General features: G+C 40.6%; 1 protein-coding gene across 4 annotated transcripts in view; it reads right to left on the reverse strand.

The window, feature by feature from the left end:
• The window catches only part of RHOT1 (ras homolog family member T1), a 54,798-nt gene that overhangs the window by 10,206 nt on the left and 24,738 nt on the right, over nucleotides 1-19,854 (reverse strand). For 2 of the 4 annotated variants that reach the window (XM_042453648.1, XM_042453650.1), the window contains exons 10-19: nucleotides 19,662-19,770; nucleotides 19,328-19,448; nucleotides 18,377-18,461; nucleotides 17,633-17,778; nucleotides 16,820-16,920; nucleotides 15,662-15,792; nucleotides 14,923-15,006; nucleotides 13,361-13,480; nucleotides 11,796-11,998; nucleotides 8,949-9,071 (exon numbers count right to left, since the gene is read on the reverse strand). In XM_042453648.1, the coding sequence (XP_042309582.1) occupies nucleotides 8,949-9,071; nucleotides 11,796-11,998; nucleotides 13,361-13,480; nucleotides 14,923-15,006; nucleotides 15,662-15,792; nucleotides 16,820-16,920; nucleotides 17,633-17,778; nucleotides 18,377-18,461; nucleotides 19,328-19,448; nucleotides 19,662-19,770 (1,223 nt within the window). Of the gene's footprint in view, nucleotides 1-8,927; nucleotides 9,072-11,795; nucleotides 11,999-13,360; nucleotides 13,481-14,922; nucleotides 15,007-15,661; nucleotides 15,793-16,819; nucleotides 16,921-17,632; nucleotides 17,779-18,376; nucleotides 18,462-19,327; nucleotides 19,449-19,661; nucleotides 19,771-19,854 lie in introns of all 4 variants that reach the window. The other 2 variants (XM_042453649.1, XM_042453651.1) reach the window with 2 other exon arrangements.

Consider the following 19,854-nt stretch of genomic DNA (forward strand, 5'->3'; position numbering starts at 1 on the left):
GGGGGGGGGAGGAGGAAGATGAGGAAGAGTGGAGGTGGCTGAGGGAGAGGAAGAGAAGGAATGACAAGAATGGAGGGGGCAATTGGAGGTGGCTGGAGGGAAGGAGCAGGACTGAGGGGGCAAATGGTGGTGGGTGGAGGGTAGGAGCAGGACTGAGGGGGCAATTGGAGGGGGCTGGAGGGAAGGAGCAGGTCTGAGGGGAGCAATCAGAGGGGGCTAGAGGGAAGGAGCAGGACTGAGGGGGCAACTGGAGGGGACTGGAAAGAAGGAGCAGGACTGAGGGAGCAATTGGAAGGGGTCAGAGGGAAGGAGCAGGACTGAAGGGGTAATCGGAGGGGGCTGGAGGAAAGAAGCAGGACTAAAGGGGCAATTGGAGGGGCTGGAGGGAAGAAGAAGGACTGAGGGGGCAATTGGAGGTGGCTGGAGGGAATGACAAGAACACAGGGGGCAATCGGAGGCAGCTGGAGGGAAGGAGCAGGACTGAAGGGGCAATCGGAGGTGACTGGAGGGAGGCAAGAATGGGGGTGGCTGAGGGAGAGGAGGAGGAAGGAAGAAATCGGATGGGAATAATTTTCAAGTTCCCATTGGCTAAAAAATGGTTCTTTTGAAAAGAACCAAAAGAAAATCCATGGCAAAAAACCCAGGGTTAAGGGGGATTTACACCGTCTCCCATTTTGGGTTAGAAAACCCCAGTGCAAGTATGAACGACTCCCCAAATCAGGTCATGAAACGCCAGCACACGTATGAATGACCCTCATTTAAATCGGATTGGAGCCCAGGTTAAAATGCAGTGTGAATGGGCCCTCAGTGTTACTCATTCAGGGATTCAAGACAGAGTAAAGTGCTGCTAACTACACAGCTGGATCTATCTTAGTATTTTAAGCAAACAAGTCAAACACACAAGCTAAGTCTCTGACATCCACAAGACATGCTGGTGACCAAAAAAACTGAGCAGATGAGTTGGAAACACATCATGAATTAGCAGGCACACTTGGAGATGATATTTTTAAAAGGATGCACAAGAATGCAGGAAGAGGAGAGTAAGTGCCAGCCAGACAAATGAAAGTGAACACCTGAAGAAAAAAAACAAATTAAATACTGTATAAAAAGAATCCAGTATGACTCAAATATTTTCTCTAAAGTGAGAGTGGGAATCTGTGGCCCTCTTTTTGGACAGCAAATCCGATCAGCCACAGCCAGAATAACACATGAGGAGTTATGGATCAGCAACATCTGGAGGGCCATACGCACACATTCCCCATTCCTGTTTTATATTGTGGACAGTGGTTTTTAGGACAGATATGTTCCTAGCTGTACCTATAAAAGCACAAATCCTGGGTAGTTTAGGCCACCAATATGATGGAAACACAATATATTTTTATTTCTGCAGTAGTTCTAGCTAATGGGCTGTAAGACTGTTGTATTGCAGTTTATCAAGACGATAAGGAGATTTCTAACTTCAGTGTTTCCATTTCCTACTTACCAGTTAACATAAAGTTTTGAATCAAGAGATTATTTATTTATTTACCAAACTACAAGTAACAAAATGCATTTTCTCTGTTGGAGAAATTTCATCAGGAAGATATAAAGCAGGGGTGGAAATTATGCAATCATCCTGGCCTTGCAGGGTTGCAACTCCCAGCATTCATTGCCCTAGTTAGAGCTCTTGTGAGGTGAATCTAACAACACCTAGAGGGATGCAAAATTCTCACTCGATATGAATCTTTTCTGTATTATAGTTGGCTCCAACTTATTAATGCTGCAATCCAGTGGTTCTCATTCTCTGGTACTCTATATATTTTGGACATCAGCTCAAAGAATTCCTGACCACTATCTGTGCTGGCTCAGGCTTCTTAGTAATGAAGCACAAAACGTCAAGAACTACTGCTTCACTCATTTAAGCACACAGCAACTGAGTACTGCATTGACAGGTATGGAACTGTGCTGTGAAGAGTCTGTCTCCCTACTTTCTTTGTAGCAGGAACGGGGAATGAGTGTCAGCGGCAGCCCCCGATTATGGACTACAATTCCTATCAACTCTCATCACTGGCTATCCCTTGCTAGGGCTGATGTAAGATTGCAGACCAATACCATCTGGAGGGTCACAGATTGCCCACCCCTGCTTTATAGCTACATTAGCTAATACATATGAAAATCAAAAGCCCTATTGTTGAGTACCAGAGCCCACTGAAGGGGCCTCCCATGTAAACCTCCCACACCATCAAAGCTTCTATATCTTGATCAGCATGAAGCTGTTCTATAAGACAACAGCAAAATAAACATATCACACAAAACAGAAAAATGTAAAGTTTGAAATTAGCTGTGTTTTTCATTTTTTTAAGGAGAGGAATTAGCTTGGGGAAATGCCTTCCTCTAGTGTTGCTGTGGTAAATGCCAAACAGGAAGAAGGTTTTTCTTCTTCATTCCCCAGACTCCAACACCAATTAAGCTCTATGCTAACAGGAACTGTCAAAACAAATTACCAAACAAAAAACTAAAATAAAAAATCAGAACCTGAAGAAGAAAAAGGCCTCCGCTACACACTGACCAAGGGACACACAACCTAGAAAGAGTGTGTCCTGCCCCCCCCCCCTCACGTGAGAGTAAGATGAGAGACAGTGTGATAGTTCCAACTTGGCAAACAAGACCAAGTTTACAATGGTGGGTAAATCAGTATGTAGAGAGATCTTGTAGCACCTATGAGACTAACTGAAAGAAAGAAGTTGGCAGTATAAGCTTTCATAGACTAAAGTCTACTTCCTCAGATGCATTTGGTGAATGCTGGGTAAAGGCTTAGAAGACCTGATGATTTCACCAATCTTCTGGGAGCTCTACAGAAGGCAAGTATCCATGGAGAAAGCTCTAGAACTTTCTGGGATATGATGGTAGATCTCTGGCATACTGCGTATTTCTCAGATTATTTCTAACCCTGTTTAATCTTATGGAACAGTAAGTGCTCCCAACTAGATATGTGAAATGGGTATAGTCTTGGATGAGGTCTCTGCTTAGCTGAATTGGTTGAGTTGGGTTGAGCTATCTACAACGCCAGATTATTTGTCCACATGTTCTACTATTGTTTATTGTACCAGTCACTCACTTCCCAATATGATTTGACTCAGTAAATCAAGCAATTTTCCTGTCAAACAGTGGATCATCTTGATTAAGCCCAAGCCCAGTTCATAAACTGGGGATCTTGAAAGGATCTAAAACCCATCTGATGAGCCCCAGGGCTGCACCAATAGAGACAATTGCAGGAAGGAATGTCCCACACATGCTCCAATGTCTGAACTACTGTTATGTCTGGGATATTACAATCCCAGTATTACAAGCAATTAGGACAGCCATGGAGGGGTTTTGAACTTCATCAGTAATTCTGATCTGAGCAAGGTTTACAGAGTAGTCCTGTCATGCTTTGAATAGGAATATTACAAAATTCAGTATTGTCAACTCTTGCCTGGTAAAACCCCTCCAAAGTCTTACACACAGGTGTTTCAGCCCAGATACCCAAGATTCTTTTAATTTGAGATGCTAAAGATTGAACCTGAGGCTTCTTGTCTGTGAAGCAGAACATTTGTCACAGAGCTATGGCCTCTCTTTTGTGTTCTTCCAAAAGACAAGCACTTCTAAACTGAGAAAACGAATAGGTTAGGGAGAAGGCTTGGCTATGATTTGACTTTTGGTTTCTAGTGACATTTGGTGGTCTCTCCTTCACCCACACAAGCCGCCCTGAGGGTCGAGGAGGAGGGGTTGGTATCTTGCTATCTAACTCCTGCCAGTTTCAAGTTCTATCTTTTCCCCCCAGCTATCATTTCTCTTCTTTTGAGTTTCATCCTATTAGACTCTTCTCTCCTTTACAGTTCTGGGTTGCAGTTATCTATCGCCCTCCTGGTTCTGCCACCCAGTTCCTCTCTGGCTTTGAATCATGGCTGACATTCTTCCTTTCAGACTCAGTCCCCACTTTGATCCTAGGTGACTTCAATATCCACATTGACGATTCCAATAACCCTACAACATCTCGCTTTAACTCTCTGCTAGCTTCTTTTGGCCTCCAACCACACTCCAACTCTTCAACTCATTCTCTTGGTCACTGTCTTGACCTAGTTCTTGCTGCAAACTGCGCCATTTCTGACTACCTGGCACTTGACTTTCCACTATCTGATCATCATTTAATCTCCTTTGCTCTTACTTATACTCCTCCTCCTCGCCATACTATTCAACGCCATTTTTCGTGATCTTCAATCTGTTGACTCTAACCATCTTGGTCTGACCCTGGTTTCATCTCTCTCTTCCCTAAATCTTGGGGATTCTGCTGATTCAGCTATGTCTTTATTTAACTCCACTCTTTCCTCAACTCTTGACCATTTTGCCCCTGTCTCTGTACGCACTTCTTCCTCTAAGATTAGACCTCAGCCCTGGCTTACCCCCAACATTAAGTTTCTCCGGTCCTGCTCTAGAGCGGCCGAACGTCTTTGGAGAAAGTCCAAAGAGTGGGCTGATTTTATCCATTTCAAATTTGTTCTTTCTTCCTTCTCACGCGCCCTCTCTATGGCAAAACAGAATTATTACAAATCATTGATTTCCGCCAATGAGAGGTGCCCGCAGCGTTTGTTCTCCACCTTCAACACTTTGCTTAAACCTCCCTCTCCTCCTGTCTCTTCATCATTCTCTCCTAATGACTTTGCTAATTATTTCATCTCTAAGATTTCCACTATTCGCTCTGAGATAGTCTCCCCCCCCCCCCGATTCTTCTTCTGCTCTTAATCTTCTATCGCCCCCGCCTAACAAATTTTCTGTGTTTCCTCCTGCCTCTTTGGATGAACTCTCTACACTTCTGAACTCTTCCAAACCTGCAACCTGTTCTCTTGATCCAATTCCTACTCGTCTTCTAATCTCTATAGCTCCCTCCTTTCTGCCCTTGCTTTTCCATATCTTCAATCTCTCTCTCTCTACAGGCTCCTTCCCTTCGTCCGAAACATGCTCTCATTTCCCCAATTCTGAAAAAACCTTCTCTCGACCCCTCCTCTTTGTCTAGCTATCGTCCGATTTCTCTTCTTCCCTTTCTTTCTAAGGTTTTGGAACGGGTTGTTTATTCACGCTGTCTTGAGTTTCTTGAAGCCAATTCCATCCTCGATCCCTTTCAGTCTGGCTTCCGCCCAAGGCATTCTACTGAGACAGCTCTCACTAAGATTTCGAATGACCTTTTACAGGCCAAGGCTAATGGCCTTTACTCTGTACTCATCCTTCTTGATTTGTCTGCTGCCTTTGACACCGTTGATCACTGTCTTCTAGTTGATATACTTTCTGACCTTGGGTTCTCAGACTCTGTTCTCAACTGGTTTAGATCTTACTTGTCTGGCAGATCTTTTGCAGTAGTTGCAGGGGGTCAGACTTCTTCTCCTATTCCCTTATCTGTTGGAGTTCCCCAGGGCTCTGTTCTGGGTCCCCTTCTGTTTTCTCTCTACACACTGTCCTTAGGAAAACTCATTAGCTCTCTTGGCTTTTCCGACCACCTGTATGCCGATGACACCCAGCTGTATCTTTCCGCTCCTGACCTTTCTCCAAGGCTTGAACAGCAAGTTTCGTCTTGCCTCACAGCTGTCTCGCAATGGATGCGCCATCAGCGTTTGAAGCTCAACATGTCCAAGACAGAGCTTCTTGTCTTTCCTCCTAAGTCCACTCTTCAACTCTCCTTTTCTGTCTCTGTGGACAACATTTCTATTCAACCAGTCCAGCAAGTCCACAGTCTTGGTTTTATCTTTGACTCTTCTCTGTCGTGTATCCCTCAGATCCAGACCACAGACAAGGCTTGTAGATTCTTTTTATACAATATTGCCAAAATCCGACCATATCTACTGCCAAGATCCTGGTTCATGCCCTAGTGATCTCACGACTCGATTACTGTAACATCCTCCTGGCTGGGCTTCTTCTTTCTCACCTCCGTCCTTTAATCTCTGTTCAGCGTTCAGCTGCACGCATTATCACTTCCACCCACCGCTCTGACCACATCTCTCCTGTGTTGGCATCCCTTCACTGGCTCCCACTCCCTTTCCGCATTCAGTATAAGCTCCTGCTGTCGACATTTAAAGCCCTCCATGGACTGGCCCCTCCTTACTTATCAGACCTTCTTTCTCCTCACCTTCCCACCAGGGCCCTCCGTTCTGGTAGTCAAGGTCTACTGTCTCAGCCCAGGATTTCCTCTGCCCCATCCTGGATTCGCCCCTTTTCACTTGCTGCCCCTCACTCCTGGAACCTTCTTCCCCCACAAGCAAGAGCCATCACTTCTTTAACCAGCTTCAAAACAAAACCATCCTGTTCAGAGAAGCCTTCCCAGGCATTGCATAAGTGTCGCTTACTACTTGATGTTCTTTTGGTGCCTGTTTATCAAACCATTTCATGTATTGCTATGTACTGTATATGCATTATCCTACTTGAGAGTATGTATTTTCCCTGGAAAATGATTAACCATCCATTAAAAACCCAAGCCCTCCCTCCAGTCCATCTGCCTTGGTCCAGGCCTTGGAGGTAGAGAGGAACTACTGGACCTCTTACCCTTTCCCTCCACCACTCCCTTCTCCTTCTGTGTCATGTCTTTTTAGATTGTAAGCCCTAGGGCAGGGAACCATCTAACCAAAAAGATTGTATGTACAGCGCTGTGTAAATTTACAGCACTTCATAAATAAAGGTTAATAATAATAATAATAATAATAATAATAATAATAATAATAATCATGGGGGGATATGGTAGAAGGCTATTCAGTTACATGAGCTCTCACCCACAGTCCTTCTGTGCTGGAGAAAAGCTTGCATGCTCAAAAAATAAACCCTTTGCAGACTGGTGCATTCTACAGTGAAAAAGTAAGGCAACTGTGGATTAAGGGGGAAACCTGTTCCACTCCTGTCCTGTAGTCATTTATACAGCTCTGTCAGAAAGATCTTTGCCCAGCCTGGCTGCTCTCATGCCCTCAAGTGGAGGATGTATTTTCTCGGAGTGTCCATCACAGGAATGATAAAACATGAAACATGGTGTCAGCACTATACAACACTGCTCAGCTTTCTCCTCTCCACAGAAAGAGACCAAGGTCAAGATAATGTCTTCAACCTCCCTGTTCTAGTTGTAGGGAACCTAATTAATCAGAACCTAAGGTGGGTTACAGACCGCCCAAAAGAGGCGCCTCCTCAGCGCCTCACTTTGCTGCACAGCTGCGCCGCAACATACAAATAGCGCGGTGCAGCTGTGCAGCGAAAAAGGAGCCCAAAAAAGCGGCTCCTTTTTGCGACGCCGCAAAGCGCCAAAGGCGGAGCTGCTACGTCGCAGCTGCGCAGCTCCGTCTAGAAGCTGCGCGGCTGTGACGTGGCAGGTGCACGCGCCATATGGACGGTGCTGCGCAATTGCGGCGCATGCGTGACGTGCTCGGGTTGCGGGGCGTGTGCATGCTCCGTCCCGAAGCAACCCTAGCACGTCACGGACGCGCTGCAAATGGCCCGTCTGTAACCCGCCCAAGCTACAGAGTTAACTATAAGGGGAAACCTGGACAATGGTGCAGCACTATTAAGAGGCATTCTTGCTTCATAAAGTTTCCTGCATCAGTAAATGACCATGTATATAAGGTGTGAAGTTCTCATTCTACAAACACTTCCATATTCCTTATAGTGCTTCCTATTAGATAACTGAACAGTTGTGCTTTAAAATGGACATTCTGCCACAATGGTTTTCATATACTTTAATCATATCATCAGTACTTTCATACTTAAATTGTAAAACACACAGAAACTTTGCAAAATCAGACCATGTAATCTATTCTAAACTTCATTTTCTGAAATGACTATTTACAAGCAGAGGTCAATGTAACAAGGCTACCAGCTAAACAAAACTAGAGCATAGAACTGTAATTTGAACTCCCATTTATTTTCAGGGCCACTTTGATATAACATGGGGTATGCATTTAACATTAGGGTAATTTACTAAATCCTCTTATGGCTTGACAGACATGTGCTCCTAACGAGGTGTGTATGTGTGTGTGTATGAGAGAGAGAGAGAGAATGGTGCAGCACTTAGAAGTCTTTATAGAATATGTCTGTTGCTAATTAACTCATCCAAAGTGTCTGAACGTCTTGAACAGAGAACAACTAACCAAGGTTTACTCTGCGAATGTGTGAATAAGTAGTATTGTGTTAAAGCCAACGTCACTGTTAAATGCCACAGATGTCATCGCACCATATCCATTCACTGGGTCAAAACACATGTATTCCGAACACTGGCCAATTTCACTAGTATCCAGAATATTTTATAAACCAAATTATACACAGATTAACACTAGAATCAGCACATGGAGGTTTTTGGACAAGTCTAGCTCCCAAACTATGCCAACTGGCCACCAAGCAAGGGGCAAAATATGGTGACCATGGTTTCAGAGGTAACAGAACATGATGGCATATGCAGTTTTATGGGTAGACAAATGAGTCAACGGTCCATCATCCTTCATCTCTTTCTCCAAATTACCCTATGGAAAACTAGCTACTGATCAAAACTGTAAATATTTCCTCATTGTTTAGCTTGTCTGTCATCTTTTCCATGAAATGTATTTCTAAGACCTATATCAAAATTACATATACCGCTCATGATACAACTGTCTGTAGTAATTGCAAGGGATGCATTTATTTTTAGCAGCCATCTTAAAAGCAACTCTGATTTCCTCTACATTCTGTTCTTATTATACTGTTAACCCTGTTAACTGCTGTGCAGTTGGACATATGACAGCTGGAATATGCACCTTTTGAACAGAAATGTTTTAAGGTGAAAACTAATATTTCTAACAATGTCAGCAGCATGTGCCTGCTCAATGGATATGGAGTGAAGGTCTGTCCCAATTACAAAGTGCAACAATAATTTGTTTTTTTAAAAAGTAATTTTAAAGCACGCCTGGTACCTAGTAAGTAAAATCAAAGACCTGTTAAGAACTGCAGTGAAGATTTTGTTCTTTACAGATTGCAGCAAGTCTGAGTTGAGGAGGTTCTGACAGATGCAAAATGTACACCTGTTGCAGGTGCACATACAGCGTAACCGGGCATGGCTGCGAAAACACACAGAAGGACAGGAGTTGAGATCTCAAGCAGAAACCAGAGCTGAGCCAAAACCAAGAGAAGTGGGAATAATTTAGGAACATGGGGGAAGGGTGGGACTGAGGCAAGGGTAGGCCAACACTATGCAGATTTTTCAGGAGATGTTTAAAGAGAAATGCATTATGCAGATACGCTTGCACTCCTGTGAGAGAGAAAAAACAGCTTTTATTTTATGTTGAGCTTGGAAAGAGAAGTAGAATGGAACTCCTCCTTAATCCATAGAAAAATTTAATTAAGTTGCATTCTCAAAACTGAACAACTTATTTAAAAGCCAGCTACCCTTACCTCTTCCATCCCAGCCAACATACACATGCTTAATATCAGGGAAAGATCAAGGGAAGATAATAAAGTTAAATATACTTTTGCATATACTTCTCAAAATTCTTGACTATTCCACATTGGCTGAATGCATTATTGGGGCTGGGGAGAATGGTGGTAGGAAATCTGCATTTAAGTCTCCCCTACTTTCCAGATCAATTGTTCCTTGTAGAGCTGAAAATCATAACTCTGCAGCATTGGTGCGTCTACCTTCAGGCACTTCCCTGTGCTTTACAATATCACAGAAACATTTAAAGTGGTGTAAAAAATAATTAGGCCTATCATCCATGTATATATCTATCAAAGGCTATTTGCTGAAGAGATAGAATGCCCAAGACAGTATATACTTCAAATTACCAATTTTGAGGCAAAGCAAGTGAAGTGTACCATCATCTTAATCTCCCTCAAAACCTCACAGAGAATATCTAACAGGAATTTCTGTATTGCTGCTTTGCAGAGGACAAAACGCTCCTGTTCTAACAATGTCACAGATAAGAAGCCCCAGAGCTACAAAGGGAGGAAAACATTTTCATGTGTTTTTCCATCAACCCTTCACATCTTAAATGGAGTCCTAGACTGCACTGGATATCAGCTATTTCATTTTACTCAATCTTCTATTTTAAGTGATGTGTGACTTAATGTTGTAGAAGAGGTTTAGCCCACTAGACACGAAGGCCTGAATCCAGTTGTTAGCCTCACCTAGACTCGATTCACTGAATCAACTGCTGAATGACCATAAATAAATATTTATGAAAATCCCATCAATAAAATGGGTCTACTCTAGCTCAGATTAGCAACTGGGTTCTAAGCTATAGGGTTTGCTTGGCAACAGAGCGAGATGCTTAGTGAGAAACAGCAACCTTTAAACATGCTAAATCTCAAGCTGAAAAAGTGTCTATGGAAAATGCATGAAACACAAGAGATATATTAAATTTTAGAAGTAACTTGTGACCTACACAGAGATAAACAAGCAAGAGAACTGTCATGAACATTTCAGCAGTGCTGCTATGAGATGATGTAAGTATTGCATTAAATTATATCTTAGTCTACTAACAATTACAGGTCAGGTTTTCTTGGCATAATTATAATGAACTTGCTAAAAGTATCCCCTTTTCACATTAATATACAGAGATAATATGAAATGTATCTGAAGTCTCTAAAGTCAATAAACACTAGTTACTGTACTGTTTTTCACTCATTTAGGTAACTGAGACCATGAACAGTTTGAAACCAAAATAATAAATAACAATATTATTGCATCTTATTATGAGGCTTTCTAGTGCTTTATGTTAAGCACTGAAATTAGAATACTATGTTCAATATTACACAAGTAGTCATGATTTAAAGAGAACGTTAAAGCTGTGTTCATTTGCGTTTTGGTATGGCTTATTCACATCAAGGTTGCTGGGATGTTCAACAAACTAAGGCAAATGGAATTGTCACAAGAAGCAGCAGCCCCTTGGCCTGGCACCCAGAAACTCTGTGCATGACTTGTGACACTTCTTGAACTGGCTAATATGCCCAGTAGTGTTTGGGTCCTACTGGAAAAAAATAGTTTTAGTCTCCTAGAAAGAGACTGTCCACTCGCATCACTATTTTAAAATCTAAGTATCATATGAATAGCTAGGATATTTTCCTAGGGTCCAAGTAGGATTTGTGACTTGTTTTCTATGCCACATCTCAATGGATTTCCCCCATTTCTGACCACTTCAGGTGTAATTTATCATGTGGCATGCAGAGCTGTTATTTTTGCTATATGCAAAAGGGTTATCTGAAGAGATTCTAGGTAATACACCAGACTGATAACCAGATGTCATCTTGAGAGCCAAATGTTCTGTGTGTAGCTTGGAAGTCAGCCTTGTATCTCTTTCAGAAAATATATAATTCCGCATCAGTGATTTCCAAAAAAATAAATATTAGCTTCTTCTTGAAGCTTTAATTATGTATGGCTTATTTTCAGTAACCAAAATCCATTTTTTCCTGGGACACACTTACAACTCTTTTGTTAATGAATGAGTAATGACAATGAGCAATGCAATGCATGCACACATGGAGAGAATCGAACCCCATGTCTTATAAATTAAATCTAAATCTGCAATGTATTCAGGGAAAAATATTTCTCAAAAGTACACTATGTGCAGTAATAGCTGGCACACCAGCATTTAAAAAGAATTATTATTTTGTATTGCTTTGCCAATTGAGTAATTAACTTTCTCATTTAGTTGCATCACTTACATCTCCCTCTGTTGCTAAACATAATTTCAGTGAGGCACAGAGTTCCATCCTTATGGTATTTACAACATGCAAAGTTGTTGTGAACCATGCAGTATGAATACAGGGGCACTCTGGATACTTACGGATACATGGCCATTGTTGTTAGCTTCACAAAGATGTCCTTACTTGGTGCATCAACTGTGTTGCAAGAAAAGGCTTGTGGTGGAGGCATTTTGTGTTTTTTGCAGAAGTCAGCTGGGGAGATGCTGTATTCTTGTCTAACTTCATGAAGATCTGACCTGGCAGCTATCACTAAGCAAGGTATCCTGCTGTCCATGAAGTGTTGCTGCATGTTTTAAGTAAAAAAATAACAGGAATTAAAGGGAGAAATACAGAACTGCAATTCTACAATATAAGTCCAAGGAACTTAAAGACTTTCCCTCCCTCTCTCCCAGACAGTGAAGTTGCTTTTGATGCTGAAATGAGTTTAAAAAGCAATTCGTAATATAATCTGCGGACCAATTGTTAAGCAAAAAACAGACTAATAATTGCTCTGCACTAGCACAACTGGATCTTGGCCATAGTTAATGTGCTTATATGACAAAATTTAACAGACGTACAGATAAATCAATACTTAGAAGTTATTTCTATTAAGTTCAAGTGGATATGTATCTGATTAGGCATTCTGAGGATTGCTGCTTTTAGGTTAGTTGCTGTCATTAACACATTGTTAAAATTTCAGATTTAGTTTTCTTAAATGCAGGTATCCTAGGTATATTAATTTTTATTTACATTTCAATGAAATCAGTGGACATACCCCAAATTAGTACTACAAAGAAAGGTCTCATTTAAGTAAACATGTTAATGGATTTGCAACAAGAAATTGGAATTTGAGTTTTGTTCTGCATTTTAGCATGTATTCTTCTCAGTTTAAATTTTAAAGATTTAAACTCAGTTTTCAAATCCTGCTGTGAGATCTGGAGGTTCTAGTGTTTTTTCAGCTATTTTCCCCTACTACTCCACAAAATAACTCTTAAATGCTTTGGACTTTAAAAAACCCCAGAACAATTGTTTTGCACATTGTATGAAATTTATTTATACTTACGATTGAAGTTGCATCTGCAAATGAACACTGTACATTTGAAGTCTATATCACTATAAACTGGTGCGTTAGTAAGACCTTTCCAGTACCAACATTTAGCAAGTTACATATGTTAAGGAAGCCTTACAGTCTTACATGCAGAGGACTTGCAAATTCCTATGCAGAACGTACCTGTGTGTAGATTTTTACAGTATGTGAAGCATCCTCCACATAAAGCTTTTTTATTGAAGTAATGTGAGAGTTAGATAAATAGAATTTACTTTTATACCATCATCCTTTCCTGGAGATCAAAGTATTTTCTTTCTCTCCTTCTCCTTTTAGGGATTTCCACCACCTTTCCTACAAGAGCCTCAAATCCATCCTGTTAGATAGTTTAATCTGGGAGAGTATGCCTGGCTTTAAGTGACCTGGTTTCATGGCTAGTGGGCATTTGAGACTCACAAGAATAAAGCTGTATACTTTTAATTACTGTACCATATTGGCTAAAAGCAAATACATGGTAACCAGAAGTTTGCTGTGTCACCGCCACATACTGGGCAGGAAGGAATAACAACTTTTGATTTTCCAATTTTTAATTGTTTTTAGAAGGCAAAAAAAGATACACACCTTAAAAATCCTGGCACAGTATTCAAAGGATTTGGGGTTGCTGACATCATATACTAGGCATACAACATCACATATAATCTCAGCATCACATAAGAAATCGGATTCATGAACATTATGCAACTACAAGGGAAGAGGAGTTTTGAAAATTAGAAAATATAGGCCAAACATATTTGCATTTACATTCAGCTGTTACTTTTTCTTGTAAGCACACCAAAGACACAACCAGCAAATGTGTAAATGATATTTAGCAGAGGCTGATCATTCTTTGCTAAGAATTTCATTGGTTCCCACACAGACCAAAAGGAAGAGGTAATGGTCAGTAGGCTTGACAAGTCTTGTCAGCCTCTCTGTCACATCACAGATCTTTGCTCCAGGGAGACAACAAACCAAGACATCTTGTCAGGACCACAAATCACTGCTTCTGTACCCCTCAGCAAGGATTCCCTCTCCACCACCACTCGCCTCCTCCAAGGCTTAGCAGCACCTATTCCCTGTGATGGTGCTCTCAGACTCCCCTGCTCTGTCCTTGAAGTCCATCCATGCTGCTCTTCCTCATCATCCCTGTTAAGGGAGAGAGCTTCAAATCAATTCTGTAGCTGCAAGCTCCCAGAACGATCCTTGGTTTCCCTATTTCTGTGTGTGACATTCCTCCAGCTGTCTACCTCCTGTGTATGTGAAGTGACCTCCTCCTCCCCAGCAACTTCCTCTGTGTGGTCCCCATCCAAGACCATCATTCCGTCCTGTCCAGGAAAATCTCTTGCTCCCTAATATGCTGAAGTGTAGCTATCCGGCCCTCCAGCTGCTGAACTTTTTCCTCCAAGAGGGCTACCAACTTGCACTTGGTGCATTTGAAGTTCCTCACATCCCTAGGCAAGAAGGCAAACATCCCACAAGTGTTGCAGGTGACTGCAGTAGTTCCCTCAGTGTCCATACTGAGAAGTCTTAAGTAATCACTGAAACAGGACTGTGGGCTTCCTCCTCCAAAAGTCCCCTGGTAAACAGCAACGTAACAGGCCCCTGATGGCCTGACCTTTTCACCAATCTCAGTCAGTGAGCTCAATTTACTGAGGATATAAATTTATAGAGATCTCTTGGCTGCTAGCTCATTCTGGAGGCAGGTTTCTGACTCACTTCCTCTGAGAAAAAAACAACCCCAAAGCCCTTTTTTAAAAAGTAAAAAATTTAAAGGAGAACCTCTTAAAACAAAGTTTCCAGCTCCCCTGCTGCCTGTGCTGTGCTTTTGGTGCATGCCTCTAGGAGGAATTATATAGAACTAGACTCCTAGGTCCATCCCCTAGTGACTCACAAAAGCTCCACCCCCTCAGCAACAAGAAAAAAAACTGAGCTTCATGAGAAAAAATTGTTTAGAATGAGTTACACATTTCACAACCAATTATTATGTACCTGAATCATGAATGTCCACATTAATAAGAAATAAAGGATGTACAATTTAAAAAATAAATGGATTCTAAAACTTTAAAACCACATTACTGATACTCTGTACATGGTCACAAAAGAGGAGAGCTTCCTATTAATGTATCAGAAGATGGATATAATCTTACCAGCAAGTATTTTTCTTGCCCATACACATATACTGTATTAATTGCATAATAAGATTTGTGGTCTGGACGTATATGCTTCTGCCTCTGAAAGCATAAAAGAATTCAGAAATTAGAGCAAACATGTTCATATCTGGCATGTGATTTAGGCACATTGAGAGTGTAATGTATCATGCATTATGAAGACATCCCCAAGTGTCTCAGATGAAGACTGTATTTTAAAACCTAACAATATACCAACAATCCAGTCAAGATTTGAACACATAAGCATTTCTTTATTTAGAAAAAATACCCATGTGACACTGGTCATGCTTTTTTTTCTTAATTTTCAAATGTTGGTATATGAGGTACAGCTACAATACTGTTTTGCACCTTCTCTGGGCCAGTAAAGGACTCAAGAGTGCAGGTGCAGCCTTCTCTCATGGCCATTAAGGGCTCAGAGCAACAGCACCTTAGTTTCACCTTCCAAACTAAAACTAAGAGTTGTGATGCTATTGTAGCTTTTGAGAGGCAGGCCTGACATGCCTAGTTCTTCCAGATCAAAGAAAGAGGGGTCAAATAAATGAAATTGGGACACAAGAAAAGCTGCAGCAGAAGGAATAGATTTTAAAACATTATTTTAAGATTGTATCTGCTACTATTGTAGTAACTGACATTTTCAGGAGCTCTGAACAGGCAGGCAGTTCCTAACTGTGATAGTATAATAGATTTTTCTTGTAGATAATAAAAACAAGGTTCTTACCATTAGGTTTCTTCCAAGCAGCGACTGGAGGATTCCACTTTTCCCACAGCCTTTCATACCAATTAGATTACACCTGAACACATTCCTCTGAGTCTGTTTTTTCTGAAGGTCAATTTTTTTATCTCTTGTTACTTTGAAAAGAAAGAATTCATACAGATGTACACATTAAAAAGGAAGAAAAATAAGACACCACAAAACCAGAATCAGATTAATGTTATTACTTCATTTTACAGATCTGAAATCTAACTGTCAAACAGCCTGGTCAGTGATCAAGGTTTGCCTTGGCAGTGTACATGGGCACAATATTAAGAATGCAAGACAAAAGTGAATTCTCAGAACTTTCCAGCAAGATTGTTTAAAGTTTTTAAGAAACAACGGGAGCACAATCACCTTAAACTCTTCCATACAAAAAAGGTTCTAAATGATGTCGGCCAGGATAGGGGCAAGGGGAGTGGGAGAGTAGTATAGCAAGGGCTGTATGATTGCTACTATCCTGAACTATCTAGTTATCAGTTGCTAGTCTACATGAGTGAAATGTGCAGCTGGATCTAGGACCTTAAATTGTATATGGAATTCAGAATCCATCTTTTCACGCTCACTGTCCCTGTAAGATTGACAAAAACACCAGGTGACAGAAGATTTCAATGCAACTTGGATCTAGACTTAACAATCCCCATGTGTCTCTCCCAACTGCTCTTTTCTTGAATCCAAACTAGACAATAAAGAGAGGCTTATGAGTGAGGCTGAAGATGCTATGCACTGGAAACATGCAATAGAAAAAAATCACTGTGATGTAATATCACTGCCTCATTTTTTTACCAATCCGCTCCTAACCTAAAGCCAATGAAGTAGAATGGGGGCAGGTGGAAGGGACACTATTATGCAGTCCCCTCCCTTCACACTAGATAATAAGGGACAGCTGCTGAAGGAGATGCAGATTGGTTATGTTTGCATTCCTCTGCCGATGGTATCTCATTTAGACCTCAAGTGTTATTGCTTTATTGTGTGCTCTACCTCACTCCTTTAGAGTTATACCTCTGGGTTTTGTGCCCACAATGTTCCACATGTTCAGTTGAATGGAAAGAGTTAATTAGGGAAGTGAAAGCTTTTGCTTTCTAAAACCCTTCCAAAATATACTGGAATACAGCAAAGTATTACCTGTAATTGCTGAGGCTTGGGATTCCTGTTCAGTCAATATTGAATATCCCAAATATCCCAAATATTCAAGGCAGCGCTGTACATCCAAGTAAGTAGTAAGTCTAGTAGAGAAAATGTATGTTTCTAATAAGACACTTAAGACATGTGCCTACACATTTATAAAGACTTATAGAAAAGGGAATGTAAATGATAGATTTATCATTTTGCATTCTGTAACTCAAAAGGATACCAAAATACCAAAATATGTGAATAGCATAGAGTAGAGTGAAAGACAAGAGAAAGGAATTCATTTCCTACTTCTAGCCACAATAATTCATATCTCTTAATTATGCTGCCTGCTGTGTTACATACATTCAGCATGTTCCATCAACCAAGCTCTCACTACTGAGGGAAGAAACAAACTGAAAACACTTTAAAGAGACTTGCCAACTTTCAAATGCAGTGAAGTCAACTTTTCTTGTACTACATACAAAGGACTGCTTGATGCACACCCCTTCCCCAAACCCCCACTATGTGTAGAAAAACAGCATTTCAAGAAAGGAATCAGCCTAGCCTCTCCCTCGGACATGTTTGTTCTCAACCAACTGGAATCTTCTGTCCTGTTACTGTGCACCTGCAGCTTGAAGTGATTCAGTAGTAGTAAAGGTATACTAGTTGATTCTGATTGCACAGGTTTTGAACCTTTCAAACTCATAGTGCACTTGATAATTTCCATTTGGTGTCTTTGAAAACAAATTTGTGGAATCATACAATCCTCTCCAGAAGCAGAACGAATACGGAAGCATTGCTGATTCAAGTATGTGTTGCACGTACGTCCACTGAGACAGAAATCCCTGATAGGTAATCCAACCCCTTTCATTGGTACAGACAGTATTGTTGACATCTAGTCCCCATGGCATATAAGGGAAGATTTTGAACAAATCCTTGAGTTCATCAGGAGACAATGCACAATCCCGGTCCTGAAAACAGATTAAATGAAAACTGAAACCATTTATATTTAGAGCCACTTTGTTAAACTTACAACAATGACATTTCAGATATGGAAATGGGCTTGCAATAAGAAAGTAAAGAAGCAAAAGTAAAATTCAAACACTAGAAGCAAATAAAGAAGTGTTGTGGCACCTTACAAATTAGCTAACTTGTTTCAGCAAAAGCTTTCAAAGACTACAGCCCAGTTCCTCAGCATGAAAAATAATAAGTTTATTTGTAAGGTGCCACAACACTCCTTTTTATATTTAACTAACATTACTACATGTCTGATAAAAGCAAACAGTTAACTTTACTAAACAAGTATCAACATTCTGCTTTCTTCAGTACACTTTTGAGCCCTGCCTCTAATAATTTAGGTTAGGAATCTTTGGGTCAGGGGAACATTTGTTCTATAGCACAATCACTTATCATCTGAGCTGCTGCAATAAGCTACAAATAAAAATATGATACATCTTTTAAAAATTACTTGACAGGTTAGTTTCCCAATAGTTTCACTGCAGAGACTGTAAGAATGGCATTTCAAACATTCCTTATAAAAATATCCCCTAAATAAGATTAAAAGCTTACCAAATCATGCTTATCAAAAATGCTTTGGAGAAACAAATATGCATGGTGATTCAACTCTGTTGTACAATCAGAAGGTATTTTTAAACTGGTAAAAGAGAAAGAAACATCTTTGGGAAAAAAAGGCATTCGTTTATTCTCTAATTTTCCCTTCCCCACCCTTCCATAATTTATTGCCCTGTAAACACAGTAAGAATGTAAGGGCCCTGGTGAATCAGATCAAAGGCCTATCTAACCCAGAGTACCCACCCATCCCCATCCTTCGAAAGGAACATAAGGGGCAACAGCTTTTACAGCTTCTGTTATTCTATGCCTTGAGACAAGATATCATGTGCCATGATCACTAGTCATTATTTGCTGAGTATTCTATCAGAACATGGAGACATATACAGAGACACAGCACAAAGGAAGGAATACATCTGAACAATAAGAAGCCACATAGAAATTCTGGCCACTATTTTTTTAGAATTTTTGGATTATTATTGTTTGTTTTAGTCTTGTGAACTATGTAGTATTCCTACATTAAATGGGGGAAAGGATCTGAGAATGAGCAGAAAGATTATGAACCAGTTCAAGTTTTAAAATCCATTTTGCTTCAAAAAGAGAGATTAAATATCCTGCACCCAGCAAAGAATGTAAAAAATCCTGGAAATAGCTTTCAGTCTTGGTTTTGTTTCCCCTCATCTATGTGCCATGGCCCACCCCTGCTTTGAAAAATATTGCAAATTCAGTAATCTGGACTACAAGATTAGACAATATGTATGTTGTTATGAAGGCTAGAAATGTTCCAGAAGTATCTGGTTGGCCATTACTGGAAAAAACACTGGAAGCGGATGGCTTGTGGTTCAGTCCAGCAAAGGAACAGTGTCCACAGCTATCAGCACTGAGGGATCTCTTTTTACAAGCAGAAAATATATTTAGAATTATATAAAAGTAATAGTTACTGATACCTACAGAGGAAATAAATACTCAGGTGTGAGCTCCAGATCATCATCATAGCCAAAGCGCCGCAATACTGTCCAAGTTGTCTCATGTCTTCCTCGCTGAATAAATAGTGTGTGTAGAAAAAGAAAACCTGAAAAAAGAATGTTCTAAATTACATGCCACAAGTAAGGACACCTTAACATAATTTAAACGTCACCTCAGTGTATCACATGCAGAACCATTTCATAATGTTTGGGTTCAATAGTAGTAAAAGGAAATGAAGTATTGCTTTCTTGGCATTTCCCCCATTTTAGCAAGTCATATCTCATCTCCATATTTTAATGTGAAGAAATGTAGTACTTACCCTTCAGTGTTAATCCATTATCTGCAACTCCATCGCTTAGATTTTTCCTGACTACATTCTTTACATCTTCAAGTGCTTGAGGTGCCAATGGTGTGTTAAAACAAATTCTCTTTAAAAAAAACAAGGGGAGGGGATATTAGAAATATTTCAAATAAGGCCTTGGCAATATAAAGCCACACATGACTCTCTGAGC

This window comes from Sceloporus undulatus, chromosome 2 (assembly GCF_019175285.1).
Source record: "Sceloporus undulatus isolate JIND9_A2432 ecotype Alabama chromosome 2, SceUnd_v1.1, whole genome shotgun sequence".
Lineage (NCBI taxonomy): Eukaryota > Metazoa > Chordata > Lepidosauria > Squamata > Phrynosomatidae > Sceloporus > Sceloporus undulatus.